Here is a 25,122-nt window from a genome sequence, read left to right as displayed (position 1 = left end):
AGGGGAGGTGGGGCAAGGGAGGGGACCCCCAGCCTGTCACCTGGGTTGCCTGCATGGTACTGAGTGAGCTGATGGCTTCTGTGTGGGCCTCTGGCTGTGGGGATGGTCAGACAGGAATAGACACAATGCTGCCCACCCTCTGCATGCATGTGTGTGCTGGCATGCACACACACGCGTGCACACACATCTACATGCACATACCCACACGTGCATACATACATGTATAGACATACACCTTTGTGCATACACACAGGTATAGACATACACCTTTGTGCATACACATACATTATACACACATGTACATAGACACACATACACATGTGCACACACCTACAGGCAGAGCCCACTTCTTTTCCCCTGATGAGGTTGTGGTGGTATTAATAATCATAATGGTAGATGATATTTACTGAATGCTTACTGTGCATGATATGTTCCACTGACAGTTTTACATCCATTATCTTAATCTTCACAGCCCCTTGTGGGATAGGAAGTTGGCCACATTGCCCACATCCAGTAGCCAGTGAATAGTTGTGCCTGGAGTTTGCCCTGTAGGCTGACTTATGAGCCATAGCCCAAGCCACATCCCGAGAACACACAATACGGGGAGCCCCTCCTTAGGGGAAAATTTCTTTCCAAAATATCACCTCATACCTTGCTCAGGGAATACTCTTTCGGTTGTAAGTAATAGGCGTCTAATTCACACCAGCTAGAGGCCCAAGGCAGCCTCAGGTGGGGCTGGAGGTATGAGCAGCAGCTGGCACTCTCCCTTCCCACCAGCCCACACCAGCCATGCTTGCCTGTCTCTGCAAACGCAGTCTCTGCTTCTCTCATAGCACCAGCCGAGCGCAGGGTAGTCACACCTGTCCCTCAACCCCTCTAGATTCTTGGGAGGGAGAGCTGGGGCGTGTCCAGCATTGTTTCTTGAGTCTGAGATCGGGGGTTCTTCTGGAGATGCAGGTCAGTTTATGCCTGCAACAATTCTCCTCCCTCACCAAAGGGCCCTGCCTCTGGAGGGGCACCTGTCTTCTCCCCATGGTGCCTACTTCCCCTTCTGTCTCATTCTCCAGAGCCAACATCAGTCTCCCTCTCTGGACCTTCTACTTGGGGTCTGATCTTGGGGCTGCTCAGACATCAGAATCCCTGAGCTCCTCAGGGGTTGCCCCTCTTGGCTAAGCCCTGCAGCAGCCCCTCCTCTCAGTGGCCTGGGGGCAACTTTAAGATCTCTCCTCCTATAAGTCAGAAGGCAGGTTCTCCTCCCATAGAATCCAGTCCCTCGACAGAGTTAGATGCCTCTTCCTCTTTGTCCTATTGTGCTTACCACATTACGTTGTCCTGTGCTAGTTTGTTTTTCTGTCTCCTCTGAAGTTCCCGAAGGATGGCGTATTATTCAGCTAAGTGGTACACAACCTGGGGCCAGTCCATGATAGGCACTTAATAAAGGCTTGTCAGGAAGGTGGATGAATGAACGCTTAACACACAGGTGTGTGTGTATCTGCTGTGCTCCTTGCTAGGGGGATCTCCAGCTGGTTGTCTCTGGTTTGTGTCAGATGCAGCCCTGCCTTGACAGAAGCTGTTTCTGACTCCCTGTGTAACACTAACAGGACTTTCTTTTACCTCCTGTAGCCAAACAAAGTCAGGAATGAAACTAAAGAGCTGAGGTTGCTCTGTGCAGAGGACGAGCAAACCAGGACGTGCTGGATGACAGCGTTCAGACTCCTCAAGGTATGTGACATCTTGCGGTTTGTGTTGAGTGCACATCTCTTCGTGGAAAATTGGCCTCTGGACTTGATGTCTATTCTGGCAGGAAAATGCTCGTAACTTTTCCGCTGTTCTGTCAATATTTTATTTCTCAAATGTAGTTAAGCATCTTTCTAAACAAGATCTCAGGAGCTTTTAACAGAGGGCCTAATATTAAACAGGGTAGAGCTAGGTTTTCCGGACTCAGTACTACTGACATTTTGGGTAGAATAATTCTTTGTCGGGGGTCTGGGGGACATCCAAGCATTGCAGGCCACTTAGCTGTGTGGCATACCCGGTCTCTGCCTGCTAGATGCCAGTCGCACGCCTGGCCAGTTGAGACAACCAAAAATGTCTCTAAATGTTGCCAAATGTGCCCTGAAGCCAGAGGATGGGGAATTGCCCCTGGTTGAGACCACTAGATTAGAAGAATAGGATTCGAAAAATCAGGACCAGGGAGAAAGGAAATAGTACATGAGGTGTTAATTATTTTCACGACTGAACCAACTCTCAGGTTCCCAAAAAGCCAGGGCCATGAAGTAAACATGATGAATTATACAGTTGACTGAAGCTCCTCAGCGGAGACAGTACCTCCTGACTGTAAGTTCTAAAGGAAATTTATCACGTGGTACTGCATATAGAGTCATGCCCTTGACAGCAATTTCATGCCAATTGCCAGAGTGATTTCATATGGCTGTTTACTGTAGTCACTTTGGATTTCCCACAGTGTTTCTGTGCACATATACCATATCCCACATGTCTGGAATTAAGTCTACAGAGTCCTTGTGAGTTGTAAGTTAGCTGGCCCAGGTGAGCTTGGCTAAAGTCCAGGGGTCTCCATAGGAGATGTTCGTTTAGTCAACTGGAGCCAATGGATACAATGGTCTAGGGATTTCTTTACAAAAACTCCCAGCCTTCGTTGAACTGTAGTGGCCTTTGAGCTGGTCCGGAGACTCAAGGTGAAGTCAATTAAGGAGATGGAGGAACCGAAGGAAGCATAGCTCAAAACTTTCCTGGAGGTGCTGCAGATCCAATTCTGAATGTGGTCCTGTTGTCCTGTCCACTTGGCAGGTAGCATTTTGCACCCAGTAATCCACAGATTCCAGAGACATTAAGGATACATCCTAGTGCCATTTTTATAGGATGCTGGGGCCCAAACCAGAAGTTCCACAGATTGGCTTCCTGTATCTCTCTCCCAGAACCTTATTTTATGTTTTCACTGATTAAAAAAAGAATTATGGAAATCAAAACTTTACAAATTCATAATGGAAGAGGAAATGTCCATGTTAATACATCATAGATCATAGACCACTCCTGTGTAAGCCGGATTTCAGTGTAAGGGTCATCAGTGGGAACTGGTCACATAGGTGACATAATATCCATTGAGGGCAGTATTCTGCATGGACCTCCAGAAAGAATGAGATTGCTCTTTGTGTCCTGTTGTGGAAAAATTACTAACAATTAAAAAGCAAAGTACAGAACAGTATATAGAGAGAAGGCTACATTTGTGTGAAGGGAACAGGAAAAATTGGAATATTTGTATTTGATGGTATGCTCATGAACGTTGTGTGAGCTGCAGGAGAGAAGAAAGAGGTTGCTTAGTAGGGAGAGGAGATGGGAGAGGCAGCTGTGCAGATAGGGGCAGCGGCCAGGGGTGATCTTTTGAAGCTGTCTGTATATGGTTGAAATTTTAATCTGCAAATGAATCATCTGTTTTGGAAAAGGCAAAAAAAAAAAAAAAAAAAGGAAATGAAAAAGGAAAGTGGTAGTATACTCCAAGAAGCTATGAATTCTATTACTTTGGGTAATATATAATAAATCCAAGTATCAGGTTCTTAACCACTGTTTCTTGGGTGTCTCTCCTTTGTTGCGCTAACATAACGAGCCACAGGAAAGGATGTGGGCAGAGTGACTAATGCAAAACGAACTGACTTTATTGTTGTCAGTGTTAACAATGATGTGTTACATAATATTAAGATTTTTTTGAGCATTTGCTATGGGCCAGGCATTCTTTATCACTTTACTGTTTGTGACAGCTCAGTGACATGCATATTATCATCCTCATTTTGTGGATGACAAAACTGAGGCCCAAGCTGTAGCTGCCGCGATGTGGCAGAGCAGGGTCGGAGCCCTGACATTCTGGCCCCAGAACCCCTTTCCTCACTACCATGCTTTGCTGCCCTCCCTAGAGCCACCTGGAAGCTGCCGTGAGTTCTGAATGCATTCCTCTTGTCCCAGCCACTTTGCAGGGAAGCACTTTGCATCCAGTGATACACAGATTCTAGAGTCATTAAGGATACGTCTTAGGTACTATTCTTATAGGAGGCTGGGGAGCCAGACCTGACAGGAAGGTGGCAGTGATGGCCTCGGGGCCGGTCTCAAGTGGAGTGCGAGTGATGTGTTTCTGCCCCAAATAGCCATAGGATTGTAATGCAATCGAAACGCCATTTGAGTGTTGTCGGCACTGATTCATTGCCCACTATACAGAAATGATAACCGGGATAGAGTTAGGGACAGTGGGGAGGTAACTCTTTATGACTCCAGGGTCTCCATGTTGACATTCATTCTAAAACAAGGCATCCCGTGTGTGTGCTCTGCCTTCCTCCAGAGGAGGACACAGAACGCCGGATCCCCTTTTAGAGGATAAGAGGGTCTGAGGGCTGAAGTTGACAGGGCCCTTTTACCATCTACTACAAACAGCATCTTCATATCAACCATGGAAAGGCAGAGCTGGGTTGTTATTTTGAATTAACCTAGGACCTTCTTACATCTTTACCTACACAGATACACTTTCTTGAAAAAAATGAATAAATCTTATAACTTGGGTCTACGTAGGAGAAAGCTGGCATGGCTTTACTTAGCTTTTCAGAAAGATGCTCTTAGTAGCGCCAGCAGATAATCTTTTGTCTCATTTCTTCCTGTTACATTGTTTGTTAGATAATTTCTTGGAAGCTATAGGAGCTGTGTGAATAGTATTAAAACTTTGCAACAATTATTTATTGCCATCTTTCCTCCTCCCTCTGTCTTCTAGAAGTCTCTTAATCTACTGTAGAAACTCATCCCCAAGAGGGAGGTCTTGCCTCATCCACACAAGAGTCCCTAGTACTGATTGCTTTGGTTTTACATGACCTGACATTGAAAAGGCAATGAACGCAGCATTAAAACTTCGCGACAATTATTTATTACCATTTAATCTTTTCTGTCTACACACACCCATATATGTAAATATATACATGCAAACATGTGAATAAAATAAAATGTGTATGTTATTAGGTACCCAAAATTGAGAATATTTGTATCTTCCTGGTATGTCAATTCTAAGACATTATAAAATATGTTTTATTAGCAATGCTCGTTGCCCCAGAGTCTAATCTGGCACATATTAATTTATTTAATGGTTTTTACCTCAGCTTTGCTTCATTACACAGTTTTTCTTGGACCATCTTTTTTCTACCTTTCTGGGTCCTTATGTTTAAGGAATATCTCTTATAATCACAATGTAACTATTTTACTTTGATAATCTTTATCTTTTAACCAAAATATTTACTGTGATTTAATTGTATTATTTAGTGTGATAATCATATTTGTATTTGAACCTGCCATTTGCAGTTTTTTCCAGGTTGTCCCACCTCTCTTGTATTCCTTTTCTCTTAATTTTTTAGATTTATTGAGTATATTTATGTTTTTCCCTCTATTAACCCAATATGTACATGTACATTTACTATTTTCTCCCGGTTACCCTAGATATCACATCTTTTTTTTTTTTTTTTTTTTTGAGTCAGGGTCTCACCCTGCCTCCCAGGCTGGAGTACAGTGGCATGAGCTCATCTCACTGTAGCCTCAACCTCCCGGGCTCAAACCATCTTCCCACCTCAGCCTCCTGAGTAGCTGGGACTACAGGCATGCACTTCCATGCCCAGCTAATTTTTGTATTTTTTATAGAGACAGGGTTTTGCCATGTTGCCTAGGCTGGTCACAAACTCCTGGACTCAAGCAATCTGCCTGCCTTGGCCTCCCAAAGTACTGGGATTACAGGCGTGAGCCACCGCGCCCGGCCTAACATGCCCCTTGAACTTATTAAAATCTTTTATAATGTAGTACATTTACTGACTGCTTTCAGGCAGGCATGAGGACCTTTCACTCCATTTGCTCCATTGTCCCTTTTGAAGGATTCTTGTCATATATATAAAACCTCTTAAGACATAGTGTTGTTGTTATTGTTTTATATACTCAATTTTAATTTTAATCACCTACATCTTTGCACTTTGATCTTTCCTAAATTTGCATTCTTCTCTCTGGGACTAGGAGACCTCAACTTAGCGGTTCTTTTCATGTGGGCCTGAGAAATTTTCTCACTTTTTGTTTCACTTTCATTCTTGAAGGAACGTTTCACTGGTTATAGGATGCAAGGTTAGCGGTTATTCTCTTCTGCATCTTCCCACTGCATTGTCTTCTGAATCTTATAATTTATGTAAAAAAATTAGTTGTCTGTCTTCCCATTGCTTCTGTGAAAATAATGCACGTTTTCCTCTGGTTGTTTTTGACATTTTCTTTGTGTCTGTTTCTCAGCAATTTTTCCATGATATATGCTCGGAACGGGCTTATTTATCCTACACCCTGAATCTGTAGCTTGACGTCTTTTTGTCAAGTTTGGAAAGTTTTTGGCATTATCTCATCAAATATTTCTCCTGACCTGTTCTCGCTCTTCTCTTGCTGGAGTGCAGTCGTTCCTGTATTAGACCTTTGCATCATGTTCTAGGTATTTTTATCTTAGAAATGAGTATGTGCCATGAGACCTAGAGCCAGAACTGAGCTTAGATCCCATGAAAGAAGAGCTGTCCCACTTGATGAGCTGTCCCACTTGATGACTTCACTTCCTGTTTCTGACTCTTTCTTCTTCTCCACATGGTTGGAATGTGTGATTTGGGTGTGTAGGTTGGGATGCTGGATGTGTATGAGACTTTGCAGGGCCCTGAGTCCTCATTGCCAGGATCAGAAAGTGCAGACTACTGAGCCAATTAGGTGGCAAGCCTCAGCTAGGGAGGGCACTGGGTCTGGAACAGGTCGTGTACGTTCAAAGTCGTGACTGCGGGCAGCTTGCCTCATTCCTCTGTGCTTCAGTTCTGTGCTCTGTAACATGGGGATAATTATAGTGTACAGCTCATAAAATGGAGAGGATTAAATGAAATAACAACATAAAGCACTTAGACACATAGTGTCTTAGACATATTGAGCCCATAGTGGCACTCAATAAGATTACTTGCTCTTGATGTTATTATTATTATGTTTGTCACTGTCCCGCTTATTCCAAAACCAGTCAGCTCTTCCCTCCTGAGGGGCCACAGTAGCAGCAGCACTGAGGCATGCACCATATTGAATGTGAAGTTGAATGATTTGAACTGTGCAGGTCCACTTAGAGATTTTTATATATATATAAATCTATTATATAAAGTTAAGATTTATCAAAACTGAATGCATGCAAACACAGACTGTATATGGCACCATTTGTAGTCAAGAGATGTAAACAAAGATGTGGATTACCTCAGAACTGCATAAAATTAACTATAGTCCCTGCTGTATTACTCTCATAATTTTGTAGCCACCTCCTGTTGCTAGTACAGTGAACTCAGATGTTGGAAATATCCATTTAGAAACCCACCTTGTGTTGCTAATTATCTCCCCATGAGCGGGTCCTCTCTCCAATAAATTGCATGTTGTAGTAAAAAAATGGGCTCATGTTTCTGGAGTATTTTTCGTTGTGTGTAGTGCAATACAGGAACTTTAAAGAACACCATGGGACCCATGTGAAATGCCACTAGTGAAGCTGGGAGTGCGCCCAAGAACAGAGAAAAGTCACAACATGACAAGAAAAACTTAAATTGCTTGATACATACTAGAGATTGAATGGTTGCCCTCCACACCACACAGATAATTCATTGTGTCAACATGTAGACTTACAGAATCGAATGCAGTACAGTCCCATAATTGTGTTGTCTCTTACGATTTTCTTAATAACATTTTTTTCTCTAGCTTCCTTATAAAAATATGGTGTAGAATACATATACGAAATATATGTTAATTAACTGTTTATGTTATCATTAAGGCTTCTGGTCAACAGTAGGCTACTAGTAGGTAAGTTTTGGGGGAGTCAAAAGCTATACTCGGATTTTTTATTTCAAGGGGCGTCATTGCTCCTAATCCCTGTGTTGATCAGGGTCAGCGGCACTCAGGCTCCTGGAGGCTGGTACAGGGCATCACTCCCTGTTCCGAACTCAACATTGCCCTTTCCTGCTGTGGCGTTTGTCACATGCCGGGCCTCGGGGCTCCCAGGCCGGTGACTAACTGTGGCTTCTCCTCTCCAGTATGGAATGCTCCTTTACCAGAATTACCGAATCCCTCAGCAGAGGAAGGCCTTGCTGTCCCCGTTCTCGACGCCAGTGGTAAGTAAAGCCAGGAGCTTCAGAAGTCTAGTGCCTTTTCAGCTTCTGCATCACATGTGTTAAGGACGCCTCATTTCACACAGGGTGGGCAAGAGAAGCTCTGGAGAGTGTGTGTGCATTTCAGGGAAGCCAGTATGTCCCACGATGACGTGGGTTTTGTAGTCTCAACAGTGCAACGGCAGGGAGTGAATTCCTCTGCCGTTCTTCTCCCGTCCCTGCATCTCCCCTCAGGGTTGTGTAAGTAGGTGGCTCTCTTTAAGTGCTCAAAAATGGCAGCAACAACTTCTGGCCTTGTGGGGTACTGCCTTTCCTGCCTTTCGCTTTTGTTCCTTAAACCTTGGGACCCATGGGAGCTGTTGACTATTAACGCTGCATTCATTCCCTGGTGAGAATTTCGAGATTGTCATCGTTCCTCTTGTGTTCTGGGCACTCTGTTCTCAAAGGAGCAGAAGCACTTCATCTTCTCAAAATACAGTCCTGAGGCTCCTTCAGCATCTGCCCCTTTGAGATGCCAAATGGTGCCACAGAAAGGGTCCACGAGTTTTCCTGAACCCACGTCCCCGAGGGAATGACTCACTGGGGAGGCCTAGGCTCACCCTGGCTGTTGATTTCTTTGATGTGTTGGAGTGCAGGTCAGGAGCCTGTGAAGGACCACATGGTCCAAATGCTGCGAGTGCCGGGGGCCTCACCAGCAGCCTTTTTAATACTCAGGGAGGACTAGAATGTGTTTCGTTCTTAAGAAAAACTGAAGGGGCCACTGAATTTTCAGCCTGAACCAGTGAATTTCCCACCTGAAACTTGGGGAGTTCAGAGGTAGAAAGCAGGGATTCCCTGCTCCCCTTTCCTGACCGTCTTGATGATAGTTTCACGCCAAGACTCCACTCTGCCTTATTTCCCTGCATTTTAAGAACTGCGGCCTTTCCTTTTCAGCGCAGTGTCTCCGAGAACTCCCTCGTGGCAATGGATTTTTCTGGGCAAACAGGACGCGTGATAGAGAATCCGGCGGAGGCCCAGAGCGCAGCCCTGGAGGAGGGCCACGCCTGGAGGGTAAGGCCCCGGCCCTGGCCAGCCTGGAGGGGCACCCTCGAGGTGGTAGCCCCACCACGTGGTCTTCTCCCAGAGGAACAGCTCTATGCGGGTTGGCAAGAGGGGTGCCATGTTGAGTGGGGTGGCCTCTGAGTTCTCAGCTGCAGGAAGCAGTTGGCCCTTCTAGGCCCCTTCCATGTTCCCAGCACCCAGCCTTTCCCCGCTGTCCCCTGTCCCCTGGGCTTTCATGGAAGGGACAGGAGAGGAACAGAGTTCTCTGCCTTCCGTGGCTCCTATGCAGAACTGTTCTGCTGATGAACTGGCAGTGGCTGTCTGTGGAGTGCACAGAGCCCGGGCCTGAGTGGGGCCAGCAGGTGCTCACATCAAGGTCTGCTACTAACAGCCTGAAGGCCTTGGGCCACTCCCTCACCCCTGAGGCTTAGGTTCTTAATCTCCAGGTGGGAAGACTATCACTCAGCTTCTAAGTCCTGAGACTTAAAGGCCATGTGCAAAGCAGGAGCCTGGACTCTGGCATTTTCTGTACTTCAGCCTCAGGGGATGGGAAAAAGAAGGAAGTCCCAAGCACGGGGAGTCCAGTGCCCAGTGTTTTGAGAACTGCGTGAGTTTAATAGAAAGGCTTGTGTGTTTCTCCTGCGATTTACCAGGATGTTCATGGCATTTTCATCGTATGTCTTCAGTGTGAGAAATAAGCATGTCTACTTCGATACTGGGGCTACTAGAGATATTTCAGGGTGTTCTTAACAACTGGGAACCCTGAGCTCTTTGTTCTCAGGGGTCAGTGGGGTCTTCAGATGGGGCAAGGTCCCTTGTGAGCCCAGTCAAGCACCCCACCCAGTGGCCTGCCATGAGCTTGGACATATTGGGTGACTTGGTGTGTCTGTCTGCTGTCCTCGGTGCTAATGTGGGATTTCTTTTGCAGAAGCGAAGCACACGGATGAACATCCTAGGTAGCCAAAGTCCCCTCCACCCTTCTACCCTAAGTACAGGTAAACAGGGCACATTGCCTGATGTTTTTGTTCATAAAGAAAATCAAACAGCACCCCCCTCCACTCCCCCTGAGCCTTACGAATTTGCCTGTGGCCAGAGTGCACCACACAAGCTGTAGCTGGGGGAGTCAGGGGCTCTGAGTTGATCAGAGTTGGTTGTGCTGTCAGGGAAGCCATTCTGCAGAGGCACCACCATCCTACCCTCCTCCTCTCTTCCCCCCACAGTGATTCACAGGACACAGCACTGGTTTCACGGGAGGATCTCCAGGGAGGAATCCCACAGGATCATTAAACAGCAAGGGCTCGTGGATGGGTAAGGAACCACCACTGATAAGAGCTGTCATCTGCTAAGGTTTTATTGTGCTGGGGATCTGTTCTGTTTAATTCCTCAGACATCCTTGCTGGACAGGCAGCAGTTTTGTCCTCATTTTAAAGAGGAGAAAAGGTAGGCTAGAGGTATAAGTGGTACGCAGGGCTTGCCCAGCTAGTAAGGGGCAGAAAGGGATCTAATCCATGTCTGCCCAGACTGTATCTGTAATTATCCTTCACCTCTGTATGAAATCTGAAGAGATGGACAACACAAGTTGTTTTATCTTCATAAGGTAGTGGGCAGATGGAAAAAAAAAATGCTTTTGCCTACGCTTTTTGATTGTGTACTATATGAGGTTGGTTTTGCTGAGAACAAATAGCCCCAAACCTTAGTGGCTTAAAACAACAAAAATAAATTACGTATCATTGTTGGTTGAGTGGCCTTTCTCACCTGGGCCAGCTTGGCTGGGGCTGGACAGTCCAGGATAGGTTCACTCGTGTTTGGTTGTTGCTGTGAGCTGTTGCCGTGGCAATGAGTGACTGGGCATGTGTCTGCAGCAGATTACTTGAGGCTCCCAGGCATAGCAAGAGAGGTTAAACCCCACTACACATGCACGAGACTTCTCAAGATTCTCGTACCATCACATTTGCCACCATCACATTGACCAAAGCAAATCCCAAGACCACACTTGAATGACCCTGGGAAGGAGCTAGCCACAGTGTGGATATAGGGACAGGGACATGGGATGCAGTTACCACAGAAGGCCGACACTGCGGAGCCAGCAGTCTTCCAGAAAGAGACACAGGCTGATCATCCTCCCTGATGAAGTAGTTACATCCATGTGGGAGCTGTCCCATACGGGGTCTGAATACTCAAAATACAGGTTCCTGGAAGCTGCTAAACTCAAAGAATGATTCTTGTGTCCTTCGTTTTACAAAAAGTTTTATTATGGAAATTTTCACATTTACATAAGTGTATAATGAAACCCCACTTACCCATCACGCAGCTTCAACCTGCTTACTTCACCTCTTCCCTTTCCTACATTCTCCTCCTCCTCCTCTTCATCTCTCTTTTCCCTTTTCTCCTCCTCTTCCTCCTCTTCTATTTTAAAGGAAATTTCAGATATCCTAAATTTTTGCCAGCAAATACATCTCAATGCCTGTCTCTAAAAAAATAAGGACCCTTTTGTTTTGATATAACTGCAATGTTATTACACTTAACTAAATAAATAAGAATTTCTTACTATCATCTAAAAGCTAATCCATGTTCAGATTTCCCCAGTTGTCACCAAAAAAACTCCTTTAAATTAAGTTGAGGTTATTTAAGGCAGGACCCACAAATGGCATTTAGATGCTATACCATATACTTCTGTCTCCTTGGATATAAAATAGTCTTTCTCATCACTCTGTTTTTCTTCTATTTTTTTAAACATCTTTTGTTTGTTAAAGAAGTGAGTCATTTGCTAATAGCATGTTTGTGGTTTATTTTAATAAGTTCCTTTGTCTCCCTGATTCCTGGGGAGTGGTGGTCATGGTGTGATCAGATGCATTTCTTCTGCCTGGTGTCTGCAGGGCAGGTACTGGGTGCTCTGCTGCCTGGAGTGGAGGAGGCCTGAAGCCTGGCTGCTGTTTAGTGGTGTCGGGTGAGCAGGGGTTCAAGTGCAGCCAGCTGGAACTTCCCCACCAAGGCTACCGTCCCCGTCCACCACATGGTTTTAGCAGCCCTTGGTGAACTTGCCCAGGTTCAGTATTTCATTAGGGGTTCCAAAATCATCATTTTCTAATTCCTTCCTATATGAGCTGAAGTTCTTTCTTGCATTAGATATTTCCTGGAAAAAGTAGGTAAATGCCTGGTTTTCCCCTTTACTTGTCAATTTTTAGAATGAGTTTGTGTTCTCCCACCTTCCACTAGAGGCAAACAAGGGGTGTTTTTGTTGTTAGTTTGTTTGGATTTTGTTTAAACTGTCACTATGAACTTAGATTTTTGTGTTTGATTTATTTCAGTCAAAACCTCTTCTCGACGCTCACTTTGCCCCTCATTGGCCAATGGTTCCTTCAAGTTGCTTCCTGAGTTCTTCTGAGCTAGCATTAATGGTATTTGATTTTGGGGTGACAAGATGTATTAGACTCAAACGATGCATTTCTCACAGGGACCCTGATTCATTCTAATGCAAAATGGTATTTGGAGACTACAATCTTTAGCTCTTTTTAGTAAACAGAGCTAGGACATAGGCTTTTTTAAAACAAAAAATAAATGTTGGGTTCACGTTGATATTGCTAATTCAAATTTGAGATTACAGGATTTTTTACTTCTTTGATTTTGTTGTTTTTTTTCCCTCTGATGATCTCTGTTAATGGCATTAACTTAATTACTTATTACTTTATATTACATAATATAAAATACATACCTGTAATATCTTGAAAATATTAATGCTGATATTAATTCAGTAAGACACCTGAATTGCGTTTTCTTTACAGTCCTTTTAATCCTTAAGGATTAATCCAGGCAGGTTACCTTAAAATACCTTGCCCAAAGTCACTTAAAGTAATTCTTCTCTATGGTTCTGTCACCAAACTGCTGGGTAAATCAGGTTTGTTTGTTTGTTCTCTTTAGTGTTTGCAAGTGGATCTGATTTATTTTCTTTTTGGTTGAATGCTGCTTTGTAAATTGCATAAAACATTTTCATGGTTCCAAAGTCAGATCTATGAAATAAGGCACATGCCCTGTCCACTCAACTCTGCCTCCCAACCCCTACACCTGATAAACAGCTTTTATTAGTGTTTATCCTTCTGTCATTTCACTGTACAAATACGAGTGAAAAGATTTTGTTTTCTGCCTCTCGTTAAGCAAATGTAGCGTGCCGCAAGTACTGCGCTGCGCAGTTTCCACAGTCTCTGCATCCCAAGGATCGCTCCACAGCAGCGCATCGCGATGGCCCACATTTCTTTTCCACTCTTGGGTTTTCTTTTATGTACATGGAACATCATTTTTTAAAATGTCCCCTACTGAGGGATGTTCACCATGTTTCCAGGCAAATGTTATGAGACACAGTGCTGCATTGTTTCATAATTTTGCCATGTATCTTTGCCATGAGTCCTGAGAAGTAGGGCTGTGGGGTGGAAGGGCAGGGCCTATGTAATATTGTGAAGTATCACCAGAGTCCCTCAGCAGGCTTACTTCTTCATCTGAGAGTCATGCTGTCAGCCGCATCTCTCATGAAGGAGGCTGACCCTCATTTCATGTATGGAAGGACTTCTTTGTCTTTTGGCAGTTCTGCCCTGTTTACATTTTTTGTCCATTTTTCTAATCAGTTAAGTTGCAGACACTTTTGTTTTTCCCACTCCTAAATCATAAAGGGGTGCATTCATGTTGTCTTGTACTTGGATTCTTTTCCCCCTCTCTCTCCTTCCTTCCCTCTGCTCCTCTTTCCTTCCTTCCTGCTCTCTGCATTCTCCCTTTCTTTCTGTTGTCCTTAGTTGGTTCATTTTTGGTCTTTGTTTGGTTTTGTTTCCATCCCAGATGCACTTGGGTTTATTTATCCTCACTGCTGGGTAGAGTATGGGTCTGATTTTATTTTGTTTCCCATGTGGCTTTACAATTGCTCCAAAACTCCTTACTCAAGATGTCAGCTTTATCACAGAGCAGTCTCTCAAAGCATTAGAAGCAACTCCTCCTCTAACTGTAAAACAGTATGTTTCTCCTCTAAAGTTTCTGGCATGCCTGAGGAGAGAAAAGCCTAACACAGAAATTTCTCTTTCTGTGACATTTTTGAGTTAGGGGTATCTGTGTGTTCTGGGGCTTCTAATACAGTGTATACCTGCTTATACCCCTGAACCGCATCAACAGTGGGCCCAGAATGTTCTAGGGGGAACTCTGTTACCCTTGCCGTGTGTGGGAGGCAGCGCAGGCTCACTTCGGGGTAGCGTCACTCTGCTGGAGAATTGGCACTTCCACAGGAGGCTTTATTTGGTGCTGTGGCCACTAAGTGTCCTCCCCAAGGCCAGGGCAGTGAGGACGCCCATCATCCTGAGGCGAAGATGTTTCTGAACCTCGGGGGCAGGCGTGGCAGTCATATGTTTGAAGAAGCTTCCTGAGTGATTCTGGGATAAGGCCCACTCTGTCCACTTTGGATTGAAAGGGCTGCCTTGGGGTGGGGTGGATTGCAGGTCAGCACTGCTGGGCCACCTGAATTGTGTGTCAGCGTTTTGCTTCCCCCAGCCACGTTTGTCTTTCAATTTTTCTTGGATCAGAAACCCAGTTGGCGAGGCTTCCATCTTTCCAGACCTGTAAAGCGATAGAAGCATCACCTCTGTTACCTTCCGTTCCCCACATCAGCCCGGCTGGTGCCGCCCGTCTTATTCTTCAGCAGGCATTCCTCTCCGTCCTCCCTGGAGCCTTCCTCGTCTCCAAGGCTGTCATTTCCAGCTCCCGCCTTAGGCTGCTGGAGCGCTAACCACACACAGAAATGCAGATAATGGGATCGATTCAGGCGTTAACACAGGAACAGCTCATCTTCCTCTCAATTCTTGGGTGTAGGGAGGAGGTGTATTTGTATAACAAGGTAAATAATCCATTTCTAATCTTTACTGATCCCTGCAGAGATGATGAAGGCAAGCCAGTTTAAAGAGTTAAACAACAAAGAAAAGAAAACCACCTCGAAAAACAGCACAAGATTCTGGACAGACAGTATAACAACAGCATTTTCCATAGCTTTATTCTCAAACGGTGTATGCAGTTAGAAAGAGACATCAGAGCCTTAAATAAGCCCGTAAAGTATTCCTGAAATCCCAGGATCCAGGCAGCTCCCCTCCCATCCCCGTCCCCACCCATGCAGCTGAGCGTGTGCGCGCGCATACTCGTGCTTTACCAGCCCTGCACTGAATTTGCCGCCTGCTTCCTTCCTGTCTTGCCACCCATGCCCATCCCAGAACTGCAGGAGAAGGATCTTTTTAAGGGGAAATCTAGGTCTGTAGTCCTCTCTGCCAAACAATCCCACCCCACCCCCAACACCATGCTTATCCCCCCAGGGCATGTGGATGCCCCCCCCCGCCACGCCCACACTCATGGTCTAGCCCCACTGGCCTTCCTGCTGTGCCAGGCATCGACCCCTGTGTCATCTGCCTGTGCAGTCCCTCTGTCTGCACTTCATGCCCCTCCACATGTTGGAAGGAAACCTCTTCGGCAAAATTTGAATTCTTTGAAGCTTTCCCTTCTCCCAACCGCAGAAAGAGAGGTGTTATCCCCAGGACTCACATAGCACCCTTGTAAGAGGGATACTTTCACTTTTCGTCTGCTTTTCCTGCTGAACCAGGAACTCCTCCATGACTGGCTGTGTGACCTTGGGGAAGTTGCTTAGCTTCTCTGTGTGTCACTTCCCTTATCATTGTGAAATGAAGATAACAGTATCACCATGAAGATAAATGAGTTACTACATGCATGAAACACTTTGCACGGTGTCTTGCTTGTAAACGTGGTCTAGATTGTACTCTGATCACTGTCGGGTCCTGTCACAAGGGGCTCTTCGTTCATTTATGATGGACTGGTGAGTGCACCATCCCTAGCATCGATTCTTAAGAACTTACCTGGTTCTTGCCACTGTCCATCCTGGGCCGTGTTTACAACTTCTGAGCCTGGTTAATAGTCACTTAATGTGCTTAGCTTCTCACTGGGCATCTTTCCTATAACTGCAGTCCCCTTAGAAATCACTGGATTGTGGCAGTTGGCTGATTGCAGTGATTGTTATTTCAAGCTACCTTGTATTGCGTGTGATCATGCACAAAGCTGTATATACATCAGCCATGGTCTTCTCAATGGTCCTGTAAGAGAAGAGTTATTCTGGCTGGGTGCAGTAGCTCATGCCTGTAATGCCAGCACTTTGGGAGGCCGAGGCGGGCGGGTCACCTGAGGTCAGGAATTTGAGACCAGCCTGGCTAATACCATGAAACCCCATCTCTACTAAAAATATAAGAATTAGCTGGGTGTGGTGGCGGGCGCCTGTAGTCCCAGCTACTTGGGAGGCTTAGAGGGGAGAATCGCTTGAACCTGGGAGGCGGAGGTTGCAGTGATCTGAGATTGCACCATTGCACTCCAGCCTGGGTGACAAGAGCAAAACTCCGTCTCAAAAAAAAGAGGTGTTGTTCCCCTTCTGCAGATGAAGAAATTGAGGCTGAGAAGAGAAGTTGCCCAAGATGATGAAGCTAATAAGTGACCTATCCAGGATTCCTGCTGATGCCTAAGCCATGCCATTCTCCCCCCATAGCAGTCATCTCAGATAGACAACCTTCAGGCATTCCCTATAAAGCTCAAGCCTTCCAGCAGCCTTGGGACTTCCCAGGGTGAGCCTGCCCCTCTCAGGGGTACACGTCCCTCTCGGGTGAACAGGCCTGGGCCATGCTGCCATTCACTCGTCTGTAGCTTCCCATCTGCAGAAGGAGACAGCAGATAGTTAACGGCAGAGAAAGGGACGTCCCACATTTTCCTCTAGTTAGAGCTGAAGCTCGGCAAACTTCTGGGTGTCAGAGTAACGATGTTTTATTTGGAATGACATGACTCTGACAAGTCTTTGAGGTGGGCACAGCTGCCCAGCATGCACCAGCGCTTGGGAGAAGAACTGGATCTCCTTGTCTTCTCTCTGGCGGTGCCGCGTGTTCCCCAGTGGGGTCGGAGCTTCCTCACGCCGTCCCATCTGGCCTGACCAAGCCAAACCATGGAATCCCATTCTGATCGGTGTTTCCCAAAGTATATCCTGAAGCACACAAGGCCTGCAAAGTGCTATTTTAGAAAGGGTGGTGGAGGTTTCTACGTAGGTAAGATTGGAAAACTGCTAGACAGTTACCATGAATATTCACATATTTAAGGCTCTGAGAAGTCCTGTAGTAAAATATATTTATTTTACCTTTTCAGCATGGGATTTTCCAGTCTTATTTAACTGCTTTCCATCTTCACATTACAATCTAGACCTGGTGATTTTGCTGATGATTGTAGTTTGGTTTTGGATACATTTAAAGTGAGTTCCTTTTCAGGCCATTTCTTCTTTGTAGCTTTCATTGGATCTTTCTTCGCTTTCTGATGTATAACTATCTTTTCAGCTAACTCCAGATTTTCTCATGTAAGAGCAATGATTTTATGCCTTTTTTGTGCTATTCTAATTTAGGATTAAAAAATAATTTTAAGGTTGTAGAAAGGTTGCAATAGTAATAGGATGAACTATACACACTTCGCCCAGATACCCTTAATAAGATTATGGCACATTTGCCTTATTGTTCTTAGTTATTGTTTTTTCTTCTGAACCGTTTAGGAGTAAGTTGTGGCATGATGTCCCTCTAGTCTGAATTATTACAGTGTAAAATTTCTAAGAACAAGAACTTCTATAACCACAGTACCATTATAAAAACCAGGAAGTTAACATTGATGATGCAGTTCATTGTCTAATCTATACCCTTCTTCCTAATTGCCTCCTTTATAGCAAAAGAACATCTTCATCCTAAATCTTCTCTCCCAGCATGTATTCATAATCTTGACCTGCGTTTCGAGTAGAAGCCAGTTCTTGTAGAGTGTGCCTGGGCTCAGCCTAGGCTCCTCACTCATGGTGAGATTCAGGCTATGCATTTTTGGCAGGAGCACCCCCGAAAAGTGATGTTGTGTCATCTTCAGTACATCGTCTCCGGAGGCCCTCAAGGTCAATTTGTCTCATTGCTAGTGGTAGTAATTTAGACACTTGATGAAGAAGATGCTGTCGGCCGGATTTCTCCACTGTAAAGCTATTATTTTCCCCTTTGTAGTAAATAAGTATTAACAGTACAATACTTTGATGCCATGAAAATACTCTTGTTTCTCATCCACTTTTCATCTGCTGGTTTCAGCATTTGTTGAAGATCCCCCCTCCTTCGTTAATTGTTAGTTACTACAGTAATTGCCAAAGGGTAGTTTTTGAATACATCATGCCTTTATTTATTGGCTGACATTCTCCTCCAAGAAAGATTTTTGCCTTCTCCCGTATTAATTTATTTGCTTGTTTATTTTTAAATAATACTACAGACTCACGGATTCCGATTTCATGGGTTATGATTCATTACTTTTAAAATTCATTTTGATGCCCAGATTTAGTCATCCTGCCTCCTGTGTCTTTTTGACATGTCCTCATTATTCTTTGAGCACTTCTTGATATGCAGGCACAAAATATTCCTTTTCATCCTATAGTTTCCCTGCCCTAACCCTGTAGTCAGGCATATCCCCAAGGAGCCCAGCTTTTTTCCAATGGAGAATGACAATTCAGAATTACCGTCTTGGTGCTTGCCTGGTGTGCTGTTGCCCCTAGAGGCCACTTAAATGCCAAAGCACTGAAGCATTGTGGCTCCAAGCCTGTGTGTGTGTGTGTGTGTTTGTGTGTGTGTGTGTGTGTGTGAGAGAGAGAGAGAGAAAGAGAGTGTGTGTGTGTGATTAGTTCCAGATTTGAAAATATTTTAGCAATCAACTATTTTCCCTTCCCCAGGCTTTTTCTCCTCCGTGACAGCCAGAGTAATCCAAAGGCATTTGTACTCACACTGTGTCATCACCAGAAAATTAAAAATTTCCAGATCTTACCTGTAAGTATTGATGTTCTCAGACCAGTCCTTGTGGTTTGTTTTCTGGTTTCATTCTTAATGCAATTTTCAAGTTATAAACCCACAAGACCGGTAAGTATCAGACAGTTTCAAGGCTGCAGTTAAGAAACTTTCAAGAATTTCTTTACAGGTTTGGCTTTTGAAATTAGAAAAACATTTCCCTGGAAATAATCCTGAAAGTGGTGATAGGGTGTTGAGGCCCCCCTTGAGTCTGTGAGCTCTTGGTTGCAGCAGAAAGGGTACTGATGGGGAGGATCAAGGTCGCAGGAAGGGGAGGTGGAGGAGAATTAGCTGAGGGCCCACAGCTGAAAGGGTACTGATGGGAAGGATCAAGGTGACAGGAAGGGGAGGTGGAGGAGAATTAGCTGAGGTCGCAGCAGCCGTGAGCACATGGGTCTGGAAGGCAGGAGTTGTGCAGCAGGATTGCCTGTTGGCTGCTGGAGTCTGAGGAGTCTTGTAATTTGTCCTGGTGTACACCAGGGCTATCCAAGAAGCGTAAGTGGCCTCCGAAAGAGTAATTTTGTTTCTCCTTCCACATGGTCCTTGAATCTAAAGACCATTCTCCCTTTGAACAATTCCAAAAACTTCATTACAGAATACATTAATCAACACTACTTTTTTTGACAAAGCACTTTATGTTTGATTCGCCTGATGTTTACCTCTCACTTCAGTATGCCACAGTTCAATTCTAGTTCATGATTAGAGTGCTAGATCAGTGCCTACAAGAATTCAGTTTAGTTGAGAATACAATACACAAAATTAATAGCTGTTTACATGCTGAATTGATAAATTCTGCAGGTAATGATAATGTTTGTGAAATGCATCCTGTGGAACCCAAACTCTACCAAAAGAGGCTGGCTGGACAGTTTCCTCTCAGAGATTCAATCTGCATGTCAGCAAAGAAAAAGCTCTGAGAAGGCTTAAATTAACTAAACTCACCTGTTTTACACAGTTGAACCTGGAGTTCTTCAGGCTTATCTGACCCCCAGGACTTTGTTATGATCTCAAGAATCGTGTAGTGACTGGCAGCCATGGACCATACAGGATGAGGAGGGTGTCTTGCTTAGCTTTTGTGAGCCAGGGGAAGGCAGTGTGCCACGCACTGTCTTTTCTGTGGCTGCTTGCTTCCTGCTGTGTGCTGACATCCCCACCTTACTCGTGATGAAAATGAGGCTCATGGCTGTCAGTGGCTTTCCCTGCACCGCGCTGGGGTGAGGAACAGAATCTGGGGTTGAGCCCAGCCTTCCCAGCTTCCAGCCAACCTTGTATGCAAATACAGGAATTACTGTCCTAGGGAAAGTGCTGCATAGATGATCCTTTTTGTTCTTCTACTGCATTATATTATTCACACAGTTATAATTCTTTTAGCTCAAAATATAAAATGAAAAGTGATTGACATTTTAGGCTGGATGAGTAAATTAAAAAAAAAAAAGAAAGGGGGCTTTCGTGGTAGGCAGAGTGTGTAATGCCCAAATCCTACAAGTAACAAAAGAACAGCAACTTGGGACTTAGGGCATTAGGTGTGCAGCCTCTGTGTGTGAAAACTGGCTGTGGGATGTGCTGTTAGCTCTAGCAGTGGTTTTAGAGTTACGAAGTGGTTCCAAGCTCATTAATTAGCCAAGCCTTAAAGCTGACCTGTTCCCTCTGAACAACACGACCTCCTTTCAGCAGTGTTTTGCACTGTACTACAGTCATCCAACTGAAAACTCACTGAGTTAAAATAGGTGTTAGGAATATGATTCTCTCTGGGAGATACTGTGGCATTCCCCTGCTTTAATAAAAATAACTGCCCCATATTCAGGGACCTAGGAACGGAATTTACCTGCGTGAGCTTATTAATCCCTCATAGCCACCCAACAGTTGCTGCATCATGGAGCAGAGTAAACCCCTGGGGCCTCAGGAGTTGGCTGAGGTCGTATAGTGAGGACCCAGGTTTGTGCAGTCTTCTCGGGGCATGCTGTGTGCAGTGGGTACTTACAAGTTAACTGGTAAATGTAATTCTCATGAGCTGGGTGAACTGGGGGCAACTTCGAGCCCTTCCCCTTGACCACCTTAGGGAGCAGGGGAGCTAGCTGTCCTCAGCAGCCTCCGCAGCCCACCCAAAGTCTGTCCCTCGCTCAGGGACATGGCAGCCCCCAGCACACATCCTCTGCTCCCCTGTCTTTCCCGCCCCTGGTGTTTTCTAGCCTACCTTGCCCTGTGTGTCCCTCTGGAATCAAATCATGGGCAGATGTAGCTGCTGCTGGCCGTGGGCCCCGTTCTGTTCCCTGAGGTGGCGGCCTCTAACCTGGCAAGTGTTCTTGTGTCTCTCCAGTGCGAGGACGACGGGCAGACGTTCTTCAGCCTAGATGACGGGAACACCAAATTCTCTGACCTGATCCAGCTGGTTGACTTTTACCAGCTGAACAAAGGAGTCCTGCCTTGCAAACTCAAGCACCACTGCATCCGAGTGGCCTTATGACCGCAGATGTCCTCTCGGCTGAAGACTGGAGGAAGTGAACACTGGAGTGAAGAAGCGGTCTGTGCGTTGGTGAAGAACACACATCGATTCTGCACCTGGGGACCCAGAGCGAGATGGGTTCGTTCGGTGCCAGCCGACCAAGATTGACTAGTTTGTTGGACTTAAACGACGATTTGCTGCTGTGAACCCAGCAGGGTCACCTCCCTCTGCGTCGGCCAAATTGGGGAGGGCATGGAAGATCCAGCGGAAATTTGAAAATAAACTGGAATGATCATCTTGGCTTGGGCCGCTTAGGAACAAGAACCGGAGAGAAGTGATTGGAAATGAACTCTTGCCCTGGAATAATCTTGACAATTAAAACTGATATGTTTACTTTTTTTGTATTGATCACTTTTTTGCACTCCTTCTTTGTTTTCAATATTGTATTCAGCCTATGGTAGGAGGGGGATGTGGCGTTTCAACTCATATAATACAGAAAGAGTTTTGAATGGGCAGATTTCAAACTGAATATGGGTCCCCAAATGTTCCCAGAGGGTCCTCCACACCCTCTGCCGACTACCACGGTGTGGATTCAGCTCCCAAATGACAAACCCAGCCCTTCCCAGTATACTTGAAAAGCTTTCTTGTTAAAATAAAAGGTGTCACTGTGGTAGGCATTTGGCATGTTTTGTGGACTCAGTCAAGCAACCACAGTCTGTTAATCATTTCTCTATGCTCAGATGTCAGATCCTCTTGTTATTAGTGTGTCTTGTTCTGCACAGTGCAGGAGACTTTATTCCTTTGGAAAATTCACTGTTCCACAAATAGCAGGCTGAATGGCCTCGCCTCTAGATTGACGTGGGCCAGCCTCCTTGAGACACACCTGGCACCCGTCATCGGCCAGCGGTGGATGCTGCATAATCCACCTGGGTACTTCAGCCTTGCGTTTCCACAGCCTTCAGCCTGTTCTAGAACGATCACTGCCTTACCCCTGCTGCTGCAGTGGTGTGAGTCGTTTCACGGCTGATGTCCCTCGGGGGATTAAAGGATCTAAAGAGAAAATGGCACCTGGTTGTCTTCGTGCTGTGTCTCATGGGTTTCCATAGTGATAAAGACAAGGAAACGCTGCAGGGGGCACAGGCACAGGCTGATATTTAAAGATCTTTGCTTGCAGCCCTCCGTCCTGCTGAAAACCCCCATAAGCCAGTGAACACAGAGCAGCTAGAGGCTCCTCCTCTGCTGGCTTAGGGTCAGAAGTACCTCACAGTGGTTGTGGACATGGAAGAGTTTTGTCAACACAACACTTTGTCCCCGCTCCGGGAGATGAGTCAGATGGTGGCTTGAGTTGTCACTTGGTCCCCTCCGCCCCTCGGGTGGCCCCCTTTGCCACGTCCCCTTAGCTTAGTGATCAGGTGTGAGAGTGGCCATTTCCTTACCTTTGATCCCTGTAAAGCAGAAAGGACTCCTTTGACAAGCAACAAACTACTGTGGTGAGCAGAATGATTTCCTTTTTCAAGACAACACCTGCCTGGCTTCTATTAATGTGTGCTGGCCACGATATTGCCCCAAATCCGCCCCACTGAAGTGCTCCCTAAGGAACAGCATTTCTCTGCTCCTCAGTCAACCCCCGTAGCCTAGAGCAGTGTCACAAGCTTCAGTAAGGCCAATCAGCTGGAAGTCAGTCTACCGTATAGTAACACTGTATTTCAGTCTACAGACCACACTCTAGTTGTTTTCCATGAAAGGTATACAAATGAAGAATTTTCTAGCAAAACATGTTTTTAACCATCTGTGCTCAATTGCATTTTCTTCCTTTCGCAGCCAGTCAGTCTTTCAAACTATTGACAATAAGATAATTCTCGCGTTCACACCTGGCGGCAGGCTTCACTGTAGGGACGGACATTGCAGTTACACCACAATTCCTTCCTCTTCACTGGCTCGAGGTAAACCCTTTTCAAGGAAAAACAACTCTAGGATTTCTTTTTTCTGTGTACGTAGACCAGTCCCATCAGTGTATAATCTCTCTCTCTCACGCCTCTCTCCAATAGACAGCTTGTATTTGCAGTATTTCATATTTATAAATATGCATTTATTTAAAAGGAGAACAAAAGCTTGACTCTGATTCACAGTTTTGTATGTAGCTGGTTTGACGTAGTCTTTTGTATTTTCCCTGCCGAAGTGAATTGTTGGAGAATGTAAACCGCCTCCACGTGGCGGCAGACTTCCTAAGGCCCCAGCTCGCTGGCCTCGCGCTGGGCGGCTGGGAATTCCACCTGAGAACAAGTCCCGCAAACCGGGGACGGAAGGACATTTGACTTTTATTTTTGTATTTAATTAACATGAATGTAAAGGGGACAGCTCAGGGTTGTTTTGGAGCCTGTTGACTTTGTATCTCTGCCTGTGATTTTCTTTTCTAAATGAAACTCCATGTAGCAACCAGGACGAAGTTGAGAAGGAAAACGCCAAATGCTTTGGTTATTAGAGTTTAATAGGTAAGCTCTGTTACACTAGGTGTTAGAGTTCCAGAATGTTCTTTTGTTTGCTAAACCTTGAAGAAACATGTGCCTCAGCCTAGATGTTTTGTCTTCTCTTTTCTGCACTTAATACCTGACAGTATGACCGATCTCTGCACCTTTCTGGGGGCGGGCAAGCTGGCGGTAGATTTGTGATGTCACAGTGCAAACTGCAGTGACTGTAAATTGGCCTGGCGTGTATAAACGTTTTCAGGGAATGCAGAAGGTATTAATGAAGAGACAAAACCTTTATTCCATGTGCTTTGCTTCATTCTGTACATAGCTCTTTGGCTCGTGAACCTAATTGTAAACTTTCAGGTATTTTTGTACAAATAAGGGACTGATGTTCTGTTTCTTGTAATTAGAAATAAACATTAATACAGTGTTCTTCATTTTCTATTGCTGGTGATATCTGTTTCTAATTTTAAAACACTGGCCAATCACGAGGTCAGGAGTTCGAGACCAGCCTGACCAATGTGGTGAAACCCCGTCTCTACTAAATATAAAAGTTAGCCAGGCATGGTGGTGCGCACCTGTAATCCCAGCTACTCAGGAGGCTGAGGCAGGAGAATCACTTGAACTTGGGAGGTGGAGGTTGCAGTGAGCCGCGATTGTGCCATTGCACTCCAGCCTGGGTGACAAAGCAAGACTCCTATCAAAACAAAACAAAAAAAAAACCCTGGCCTGTCATCCACTAAAAACATTTTGAAATGACTTAGAATATTAAAAACACACTTCTTACCACTAGCTAGACACTATCACAAGGAATCCATAGCTGTTTGGGATGTGTCACACACAAGCTTGCACAGCCCTCGTGAGACACCAGGCTCTTGGCTGCTTAGTGCTCCAAGTTGGTGGCAAGACATTCTCAGCTGGCCTCTCCTCCCCCATAAAAATAACAGACCTCAGAAGGTTTCAGAAACAGTCAGATACCCACACAGCCTTCAGAAAGACCTCAAGAAACTCACATTCACCCTTGAGCCCAACTGGCATTTTTTCCACTGCAGTAAGACAATTAAAATGTCTAGAAGCTAGGTTTTCTAAGC

The 25,122-nt window shown here is 45.2% G+C and overlaps 1 protein-coding gene across 35 annotated transcripts in view; it reads left to right on the top strand.

Moving 5' to 3' along the window:
- GRB10 (growth factor receptor bound protein 10) overlaps window positions 1-24,473 on the top strand; it is a 203,427-nt gene extending 178,954 nt beyond the window's left edge. For all 35 annotated transcript variants that reach the window (XM_024357835.3, XM_054687546.2, XM_063815394.1 and 32 more), the window contains 7 exons: window positions 1,624-1,722; window positions 8,100-8,177; window positions 9,108-9,224; window positions 10,144-10,210; window positions 10,436-10,523; window positions 19,012-19,105; window positions 21,438-24,473. In XM_024357835.3, coding sequence (XP_024213603.1) covers window positions 1,624-1,722; window positions 8,100-8,177; window positions 9,108-9,224; window positions 10,144-10,210; window positions 10,436-10,523; window positions 19,012-19,105; window positions 21,438-21,584 — 690 coding nt within the window. In that variant the 3' untranslated portion in view covers window positions 21,585-24,473. The remainder of the gene's footprint in view (window positions 1-1,623; window positions 1,723-8,099; window positions 8,178-9,107; window positions 9,225-10,143; window positions 10,211-10,435; window positions 10,524-19,011; window positions 19,106-21,437) is intronic.
- The last annotated feature ends 649 nt before the right edge of the window (window positions 24,474-25,122 follow it).

This window comes from Pan troglodytes, chromosome 6, assembly GCF_028858775.2.
Source record: "Pan troglodytes isolate AG18354 chromosome 6, NHGRI_mPanTro3-v2.0_pri, whole genome shotgun sequence".
Classification (NCBI taxonomy): Eukaryota; Metazoa; Chordata; class Mammalia; order Primates; family Hominidae; genus Pan; species Pan troglodytes.
This window is presented reverse-complemented; position numbering and strand designations above follow the sequence as displayed.